The 11,023-nt window shown below is 36.0% G+C and overlaps 1 protein-coding gene across 1 annotated transcript in view; it reads left to right on the forward strand.

The window, feature by feature from the left end:
• Positions 1–4,912: 4,912 nt before the first annotated feature.
• Positions 4,913–11,023, forward strand: part of kndc1 (kinase non-catalytic C-lobe domain containing 1) — a 67,120-nt gene continuing 61,009 nt past the window's right edge. The window contains exon 1 of the mRNA XM_016487320.1: positions 4,913–5,130. Within this exon, the coding sequence (XP_016342806.1) occupies positions 5,023–5,130 (108 nt within the window). The 5' untranslated portion in view covers positions 4,913–5,022. The remainder of the gene's footprint in view (positions 5,131–11,023) is intronic.

Consider the following 11,023-nt stretch of genomic DNA (forward strand, 5'->3'; position numbering starts at 1 on the left):
TGTGTGAGAGAGTGTGAGGTGAGTGAGTGAGTGTGTGAGAGAGAGTGTGTGTGTGTGTTTGAGAGAGAGAGAGAGTGTGTGTGTGTGTGCGTGCGTGCTTGCTGGGCTTTCTAAGGACACCAATAATGAACATGATCTGGGTATGTAATATCTTTACATTTATGAAGAATAATCATCTTTTCCCACTTGAGCCAGAAGGCAGAAGCTGATGGATGGAAGGATGAAGACACACACGGCTGCAGATCATTAGTGATGTCTGAAGATCTGCGTCATGCTGCAGGCGTTTATGCAGACAGACCTCACTCATGTGTTATATATGTAGTTATGAATGTAATCATCTGCTTTCCTTTGTTTTCTGCTGTGTTCAGATTTATAGACACGTATATTAACAGCACATTAGTCGTGTGTCTCATCCAGTTATTAAAGCCGGTCATTTTTTTTTATTTCAGCTTTTTGTCAAGGCAACTTTTCTCATTTTTTTATTTAGTTTAACTTGTGTACTAAAATAACTAAAATTCAAAAATAATAATAAACTATATAGACATTTAAAAAAATAAACACAAAAATGTTACCGAAACTAAAATTAAAATAAAAAAGATATACAAATAAATATATAATAATAATAATAATACAAAGAAAAACTAATTTTAATAAAAAAAATAAACAAATAAAAACAAAAGTATACATGACAAAAAAGTATATTTAAATAAAACACACAAAAAATAATGTGTGCGTTCAGCTATATTTCTAATCCTTATAGTATTAAGAATATACAAATAAATATATAATAATAATAATAATACAAAGAAAAACTAATTTTAATAAAAAAAAATAAACAAATAAAAACAAAAGTATCTCAGTGATACTAAAATAACACTGAAACACAAAGCATTCACGTCTCAGTGTTTTATAAGTGATGTTCTGCCATCTGGTGGCCGATTTAATTCATAACATGTTTAATTGTTTGTGTCCTAAATAATTTTATGTAGTTTTAACGTTAATAAGGCACATATGATCATTTATAAAAACATATCATTTTTTTATTTCGGTAATTGAAAACACAAAAAAATATAAATACACGAAAAAATTAATTAGAAATGTTGCCTTGGTAAATAACTTAAATAGTAAAAAAAAATAAATAATAAGTATTAAAAAATAAAACTGAATTAAAAATAAATGAAAGCTAACTAATAATATAAAAAAAAGCACATAATGAAATTACGAAAACTAAAATGCGAATGAAAATTGAACAAAAATAAAAGCTAATTCAACATATTAATAAATACCATAATATATAAATTACACACACACACAAGAAAGTAAAATAATCATAAGAAAAAATAATCACAAAAAATAAAACAAGGAATTTAAAAACTTTGAAGATGATTTAAAAATTGATTTAAAATGAATTTAAGACAGTTAAAAATAGAAAATGATTATACATCACACACACACACAAGAAAGTAAAATAATCATAAGAAAAAATAAACACAAAAAATAAAACAAGGAATTTAAAAACTTTGAAGATTATTTAAAAATTGATTTAAAATGAATTTAAGACAGTTAAAAATAGAAAATGATTATACATACATAAAATGTATAAAGACAAAAGCATGGTTTACATACTAAATAATAGTTTAGCATTCAAATACATCGCGAATATGGAAACATTTGGATTCGTGCCGAATGATGGAGGTAGTCTGCTTGAGAACAAAGGCGTTTGCTTTCAGTTTCGCTTTAAATTAATTAGTTTTGGCTTGTTTAGCAACTTATATTTTTCATTGTTTTGTTCTGAATACAGTTAAATGTAAAGGATTTGTTGTGGAGTGAGGAGAACTAAAATAGCCTATAAGCTTGCTATTGTGTTTATTGCTTGTTCATTAGGGCCTATAACATTCCGCTTTATTTACCGCTATTATTTCTGAATGTAATTGCGGTTTGTGCTTGAAAGTGAAAGTAACTCAGAAGTAGTGTAACACATTACAATTCAGAGACAGTAATATTGTAATGTAACTAATTACTTTCAAAAGGCAGTAATAAGTAATATATAATGTATTACATTTTGGAAGCAACTTGCCCAACACTGGTCGTGTGTTAATCTAAAGGTCATGCCGCAGTGTTTGTTAACACTGGTCTTCATCCTCAGGAAATCATACTTATGAAATTTCACACGCATCCTCGCAGGTCCGAGCGTCCAGACTGTCTGACACCAGATCTGTGAAAGCAAACACACAGATGGCCTTAAAAAAAAAAAAGTGACTCTGCATCTAAATCAGTGTTACAGACACTGTGTGTCTGTGTGTTTGTGTGTGTCTGTGTCTGTGTGTGTCTCTCTGTCTGTGTCTCTGTGTGTCTGTGTCTCTGTGTCTGTCTGTGTGTCTCTGTGTCTGTCTGTGTGTCTCTGTGTCTGTCTGTGTGTCTCTCTGTCTGTGCCTCTGTGTCTGTGCCTCTGTTGTGTGTGTGTGTGTGTGTGTCTCTGTGTCTGTGTGTCGCTGTGTCTCTGTGTGTCTGTGTCTCTGTGTGTCTCTGTGTGTCTGTGTCTGTGTGTCTCTGTGTCTGTGTCTGTGTCTCTGTGTGTCTGTTCTGCCTGTGGATGTTTATAATACTCTGGATGATCAGTTGAGTTAAATCATTATATTCTGGGCTGAATTATTAGGAAACCCAGGGCCAATTCGGTTTTTGTTTACTTTTAGTTTAGGTTGCATTTCTTGATCATGTCCCTGTGTTTTTCTGTTTTACTTAATAAAGTTAAATTTTTTTAAATTAACTTAAATTTTGACTTAAATGTTAGGAAAAAATGGTGAACATTTTAATCTGACTGCAAAATTCTCTCATAATGTAGGGAACAATTTTGTTTATAGTCAGCTGGGTAGTAACTGATTACATGTGATCTGGATTACATAATCAGATTCCAAAAATTAATTACTATTTATTAGGGTATATAACATTTTTAAATGTTTTGACTACTAAAATCAGACTACTTTTTATGGATTGATTACACATTATTCAAACAATTGCATTAAATTATTCAGAATGTATTGATTCTCCCTAATTCTTCTTTTTTAACTTTAAAATTTTCCTTTCTAAAAATCCTACTGTGTGCCATATTGTTTAACTTTGACTATATTCACATATTCATATTCATATTCACATTCACATTCACTTGTTGTGTAAATAAATGTGCAATCCATGCTTCTAAATTTGAGGAGAAAATAGCACCTTCTCAAGCAATTAGTATGTATGTAAAAAATAATTATGCAAGCTACTAAACACTGGTGATGAATAGCTGTGAAACCCTACATCTTCATCATATCCAGTAACTGTTGATTATGGAAGACCGGACAAAAATATTTCAAACCTGGAAAATTTGGGGAATGCAATGTCATTGCTGTTTTCATGTTTATTAATGATTGTTCATATAATGTACGTTTATAACAAGTTTGTAATAATGTAAGTTTGAAAATAAGTTTGATAAAAAGCAATCTAAAAGTAACCTAAAAAAAAGTAAGTAGCCTAGATTATTTTACGAACTACAGTTTTCGTCATGTAATCGTCATGTAAAAAAACAATTTGTAAGTAATCTACCCAGCTCCGTTTATATTCCCCACAGTAATCATTCCTAAAGTGGACATCCATAGTAATTTTTCCATTCTATGGAAGTCAAAGGGGAACTGTCAGCTGTTTTTATTTTTTGTGTTCAACAGAAGAAAGAAACACATACAGGTTTGGAACAACATGAGGGTGAGTAATGACAATTTTCTTTTTGGTGACCTATGTCTTTAATGTGTAGTATGTTAAGTTGTTGATACAAATTAAATTCAGAGTGTGTTTACATTTACACCCACAATCAAAATAGAATGTTTGATTAAAAAAGAAAGAAAAAAGAAAAAAGAGGTTATTTCTGAAGTAGAAACAGTTTTCACTGAAAATAATTGCTGGTAAATTTCACAAACAATTCCAAAGAAATGGCACATTGAATTAAACGTGCAATTTTAAAGTTGAAAAACTGAAATATATGGAAGGCATCTTTTTTTATCTCACAATTCTGACTTTTTTCTTGCAATTCTGAAGGGAAAAAATAATAATTGCAAGATGTAAACTCAGAATTCTAAGGAAAAAACGGCAGAAGTATGATATAAACTCAGAATAAAATAAAAAAAAAGCATATAAAAAAATCATATCAAATTAAATCAAATCATATCAAATTATTATATCAAATTATATCTCCAAATTGTGAGAGAAAATTACCTTTTTTATTTTTTTATTCTGTGGTGGGAACAAGCTTCCATAAGTAATAGTATTTTCTTGTAAAATGTCATCTTTGTTTTATATATATATAAAAAAAACCATTATTTAATAATCATAAGTATAATTATTTTTTAAGCAAGATGTGATGGTACAGGAATGCTTTAAACCTTCAGTTTCCCAGTATAGGGAAAACCAACCGGGGCTTGTTGTCACTCTTTACAAGCAAATATTTCTCAGGGTGGATATATATGTGTGTTTATTGTTGAAATATCAAATATGCTTCCACAATATCTCCATTCATTCATTCATTCATTCATTCATTCATTCATTCATTTATCCAATTTAAGACGATGAAACAAAAATGTAAAAGGTAAAATGTTAAATTACAAATAAGACTTGACAACTTGCCCCATATTTAATGTTACACAGTACACAGGACTGTTTTGTAAGGATTTACCACAGGCAGGCGCTCTTTCGCTATTTTACAGGCTTTAAAAACCTTTCAGAGAAGAGTTATTGCAGATGTTTTAAGGGAAAACGTTTATGACGCATATGCGGGTCATGATGACGAGTAAATAAAAATAATACCGCGTCTGCGCGCAGCGGACTGAAGGCGGAGGTTTCCGCGCACGCCTGTCGTTACCATGACAGCACGGTTAGTAAACTCCCCCGTTACCGTCGGTCACCGATCAGCGGAATCCAGTGCCTGACGCGTCGCGTGCGCTGCTCGTGCAGACCGAGAGAGAATCAGAGAGGAATCGATCCTGCGGCGCGATGGGAACGTTCCGGAGCGCAGCGGTCGGTCTGGATGAGGAAGAGGAAGAGGAGGAGGAGGAGAGGCGCTGGGAAGTTGAGCGTCTTCCTCCACTGCTCGAGGACGAGGTGAGTTTGATTGATCAACTGACTGACAGTCTCTCACGAAGACATTCTATAGAAATATTGATATTACATATTACTGTAACATTACACGAATCTCTAAATGTCTAAATCTAATAAAGTCTTAAAGCACTAACCAAAAAGTACACACACGCACATTACAGTCAGGTCCGTATACATTTGGACACAGGCACAATTTTGTATTATTTTAGCTGTTGACCAAAACATATTCAAGTTACAGTTATATAATGAATATGGGCTTAATTAAAGTGCACACTCTGAGCTTTAATTTGAGGGTATTCTCATCACAATCAACAGTTTGGTACATTCTGAGAAAGAAAAAAAAGACGCACTGGTGAGCTCAGAAACATAAAAACGTCCACGGAGGACAACAGTGGTGACTGATCGGAGAATCCTCTCCATGTAGGGCAGGGCGATTTGGCTAAAAATAAAAACATTTCAGAACATTTGACCGATTCTCGATTTTTAACTAGACAACTTCAAAATGTAACTACAACATGATTCAAGTAACTTTTTCTTTATTAACCCTCTAGTTAAAGAAAATTCTATTCCAAGTGCAGCACACATGAAGTTGTCAACATGACGTAAATGTTAAACAAATCACTTGCTAAATATCTTTGCAGAAAAGATGCATGAACTACAACTACATCTTGTACAAACTTGTCTTATACATATTATATGTTCAGAAATAATACAAGGAAAATGCTTAAAAAATATCAAAAATCAAGGTAATTCAAATTCAAAATGACTTGTCACACCAGTAGACTATTATTAACTATAAATGTTCTATAAAAACAACAGCAGCTTTCAGTCAGTCACCATGATGCAAACATGAAATATCAGACATACAGTAGTAGTTACAGGTATTTTATTAGATTGCGCTGCTTTTCCATTGTTTTTCTATGTAAACATGGACGTGTTTGACTGTTGCGCTCGCGTCTCTTGCGTCTCTTCAAGCGGGATTTATACTTTGGCCTAGCTCCGCTCCGCGAGCCTCCACTTTTATACTTGTCGCGTTCGCCGTTGTCCTATTCTTTGAAGCGACAGGGGGCGACGAGGAGTAATTGTCCTCTAAAACCATCAGGAATCACCGGTGAGAAGAAGTCATTTGCCGGAAAAAGACTTCTCGAGTGATGAATGAGTTGATGAATTGATAATTTCTTTATGTACACACTGATTAAATTAATCTTAAGCTTTTGGCTTTATTTCGCATCAAACACAAGACAACTTTAAGCAAATAGTGTATAAATAGCATCTAAATTAATTCTAGTTCTATTTTTATACAATAAAAATAAAACGTACTTCAATTATAAAGCCTTGGACAAACTATGCAAAAAAACTATGCATTGTTTTTCCCTTAAAGCGTAAAAAAGCACCAGATTGAGTTTGAACTTCACATCAATTTGCTTCTGTTTCGGCATGTTCGGCTAGTCGCCTTGAAGTCGGGCATCTTCGGAAGCGAAGCTGCGCGGAAAGTTACAAAAAATGCCATGCACACCGCTACGCAAAATGAGGTTGCGCGCACTCAAAGCGAACTTGCAGATGCGTCGAGTATAAATCAGCCTTCATGCATGAAACAGCAGTCTAAAAACACGGTGCTCAAGTTGAAAGAAGTTCACTCCCATCTTCTTGCATGATTTTTCTATTGCACTGCCCGTGTCGCATCGTTGTCAATGCAAAATTGCATTCTGTGTGAATGGCACCTAGCGATATTCTACTTATGGTCCTTCACTGAGCGTGTCACACATGAGCAGTTCATCACGTGCGCCAACATGCGGTTGCATCATTCTTTTCTCTTTACTGTTATCACTGGCATAGTCAAAGTGTCTAATTATAACGTTTGGTAATATTTCTATTCAAAATCACGATTCCTCGATTTCTAAAAAATCAAATCATGGCAAAACATTAAATTTGAATTAATCTGAAAAATCGCCCAGCCCTATCTCCATGGTAAAGAAAAACCTTTTCACAACATCCAGCCAAAAGAAGAACACTCTCCAGGAGGTAGATGTGTCACTGTCAAAGTCTACAATCACGAGAAGACTAGACTTTGCTAAAAAACATCTAAAATAGCCAGAGCACTTCTGTAAAAGCATTCTTTGGATGGCTGAAATTAAGATCAACCTGTACCAGAATGACGGGAAGAAAAAAGTATGGAGAAGGCTTGGAACAGCTCATGATCCAAAGCATACAACATCATCTGTGAAACATGGAGCAGTGTGATGCATGAGCGTGCATGGCTTCCAGTGGCACTGGGTTACTGGTGTTTAGTGATGATGAGACAGAAGCAGCCGGATTAATTCTGAAGTGTATAGGGATATACGCTCTGCGCAGATTCAGCCAAATGCAGTAAAGTTGATTGGACGGCGCTTCATAGTACAAATGAACGATGACCCAAAACATACAGCAAAAGCAACCCAGGAGTTTTTGAAGGTAAAAAAGTGGAATATTCTGCAATGGCCAAGTCAGTCTCCTGATCTCAACCAGATTGAGCAGCGTTTCACTCGCTGAAGACAAAACTAAAGGAAGAAAGACCCACAAACAAACAATAACTGAAGTCAGCTGCGGTAAAGGCCTGGCAAAGCATAACAAAAGCTGCGGTAAAGGCCTGGCAAAGCATCACAAAGGAGGAAACCCAGTCTCTGCTAATGTCCATTGCCTGCAAAGGATTTTCAACAAAATATTACAAATGTAACATTTTAAATAAATAAAACATTTTATTTATGATTATATTTATTTGTCCAATTACATTTGAGCCCCTGAAAATGGGGGGACTGTGTCTAAAAATGGTTGTAATCCCTAAGCATTTTATGTTATAGTTTTGTTCAACCTCTTGAATTAAATCTTAAAGTCTGCACTTCAATTTAATCTTGATTGTTTTATGTTTAATTCTGTTCTGGTGGCATACAGAGCCAATATATATGGACCTGACTGTATACAAATGTATAATAAAAACAAATTCATGTGTTGTTATTATTGTATATAGGCTATATAAATATAAAATATATTTATATAATAAAATATCATGAAATTATTATATATCAATTATAAATAAAAACTAATCATTAATATGTATTACATATATGGAAAGTGTTATTACCGGTATTATCATTGTATACAGTATATTTGTCAGGGAAACACCAGCCTCGTCAGTCCCAGCACTCATCCTGCACGATCACAGTCACCTGAGTTCTGATTCCCCGCACCTGTCACTACGGCTGCGTACACTGGCTGGAGGGAGCCATCCAGCCTTTCCAAGTCATTACTGACCACAGGAATCTAGAGTACCTGCGAGATACGAAACGTCTGAATCCTCGACAGGCCTGTTGGGCTCTCTTCTTCAATCGTTTTAACTTTACGGTCACCTACCAACCCGGGACCCAGAATTCCCAGGCTGATGCCCTCTCCCGTCTCCACCAACCCTGGCAAGACAACACAGCTCCAGAAACCATTCTCCCTCCAGCCCTCATCGTAAGCCCCATTGAGTGGTCACTGGATGAGGACATTCGACAAGCCACGCTCACGGAACCTGCTCCGCCGGGAGGTCCAGAAGGGAAAACCTATGTTTCATTTACTCTCCGTCTTACCCTTCTGGACTCGCTCCATTCGTCTCCAGGCTCTGGACATCCAGGCAGCGAGCGAACCCTCTCGCTTCTCCAAAGCAGGCACTGGTGGCCGAACATGGCACGGGATGTCTCCCAATTCGTCAAGGGTTGCTCAGTCTGTGCCATATCAAAAACACCCCGTCACCTTCCACATGGTAAACTGGTTCCTCTACCCCTACCCCTGCCGGCAGCGGGCGTCGGGAGCTGCCTGTGGAGGAGGGGGTACTGTCAGGGAAACAGCAGTCTCGTCAGGTCCCAGCACTCATCCTGCATGATTACCGTCACCTGAGTTCTGATTCCCCGCACCTGTCACCACGTAATCAAGACCAGTATAAAGCCACCTTCACTCCTCACCAAACTTTGTCTAGTCTTGAAGTCGCTACCACAGACTTACCTGACACACCTACCGTTGATACTCACCTGCCGATCCCGATCTCCTTCATCTTCTGCCAACCTCGTCCTAGGAAATCTGTGAAAAGGAGAAAAGAGCCTGTTAGCTCACCAAGCTAAGTTGACATTATCTCCAGTATATTAGAGGCTTACCTGCTGACTCTCCAGTACTCTGCACTCGATTCCTGTTGTTAAATAAATACCATTGCACTTACCAATTACTCTATTTGTGGTCTCCTTCTGTTCGGTGACAATATTAAAATATACAGTATATGCAAAATAGGTGCTCAAATAAATATACAGTATATATATATATATATACACACATATATATAATTTGTATTATGAAATTTTATGTGTCTGTGTATATATTATAAAATATACATTTACGTATTATATATATACTCTATATATAATTATAAATAAAAAACAATATTTAAAATATATTAATATAAATAATACTATGTGTGTATATATAATTAATGTGTTATTACATATCTGTAAAATATATCTCAATTATAAAAAATGATATATATATATATATAGTCATATGAAAAAGTTAGGACACCCTATTGAATTCCATGGTTTTCTGTATGTGCGACAAAGTTAGGACACCCTATGATTTAATTGCTTGTAGATCCACATTTAGCAGTAATAACTTGAAGTAATAATTTTCTGTATGACTTTATCAGTATCTCACATCATTCTGGAGGAATTTTGGCCCACTCTTCTTTATAACATTGCTCCAGTTTATATTCAAGTTTATGCACAGCTCTCACCACAGCATTTCAGTCAGGATGAGGTCTGGACTTTGACTGGACTATTGTAACCCCTTGATTCTTTTCTTTTCAGTCATTCTGTTGTAGATTTGCTGGTGTTCTTGGGATCATTGTGCTTCAATGATCAATATATGACCCAATATTGGCCAAGCATTAGCTGTCGGACGGATGCCCTCAGATTTGACTCTAGAATACTTTGGGATACAGAGGAGTTCATGGTCGATTCAATGACTGTGCAACCGAATAGCAACACCTTAGCAACCACATGGGTATTCTAGCAGCTCCATCCATCCATCCATCCATCCATCCATCCAACCATCCAACCAAAATCTACAAAACAAGCCCCAAATCATCAGCCCTCCACCAGCATGTGTGACTTTTGGTATGAGGTTTTTGTGCTGATATGCTTGTTAGGTTTTCACCAAACGTGCTGCTGTGCATTATGGCCAAACATCTCCACTCTGGTCTCATCTGTTCATAGGACATTGTTCTAGAAGTCTTACGGATTGTTCAGATGCAACTTTGCAAACCTAAACCGTGCTGCCATGCTTTTTTCAGATAGAAGAAGAGGCTCTGGCAAGCCTTCCAAACATGCCATACTCGTCCCATATTTTTCTAATCGTACTGTCATGAACTTTATCATTTAACATGTAGGCTTTCTTCTGGCAAGCCTTCCAAACGCCATACTTGTCCCATATTTTTCTAATTGTACTGTCATGAGCTTTATCATTTAACATGTTAACTGAGGCCTGTCGAGTCTGTGGTGTAGCTCTTGGGTTGTCTGCCATTCTTCTGAGCGTTACATGGTCTGATGTTGGGGTGAATTTGCTGGGACGTCCACTCCTGGGAGGATTGGTGTGTGTTTTGAATGTCTTCCACTTGTGAATAATCTTCCTCACTGTAGAATGACGGACTTCAAATTGTTTGCAAATGGCCGTAGTACTCTTCCCAGACTGATGGCAGCAACAATTGCTTCTCTAAGATCATTGCTGATGTCTTACATCCTTGGCATTGAGTTAAAACACACCTGAAGGCTCCAGGGTCCCATTTCAGAAAGGAGGTTAAGTGAAAACTCTGAGTATGTTAACCCTGAAATGAGGGAAA

The sequence above is a fragment of the Sinocyclocheilus anshuiensis genome, unplaced genomic scaffold (genome assembly GCF_001515605.1).
Source record: "Sinocyclocheilus anshuiensis isolate Anshui unplaced genomic scaffold, SAMN03320099.WGS_v1.1 scaffold709, whole genome shotgun sequence".
NCBI lineage: Eukaryota > Metazoa > Chordata > Actinopteri > Cypriniformes > Cyprinidae > Sinocyclocheilus > Sinocyclocheilus anshuiensis.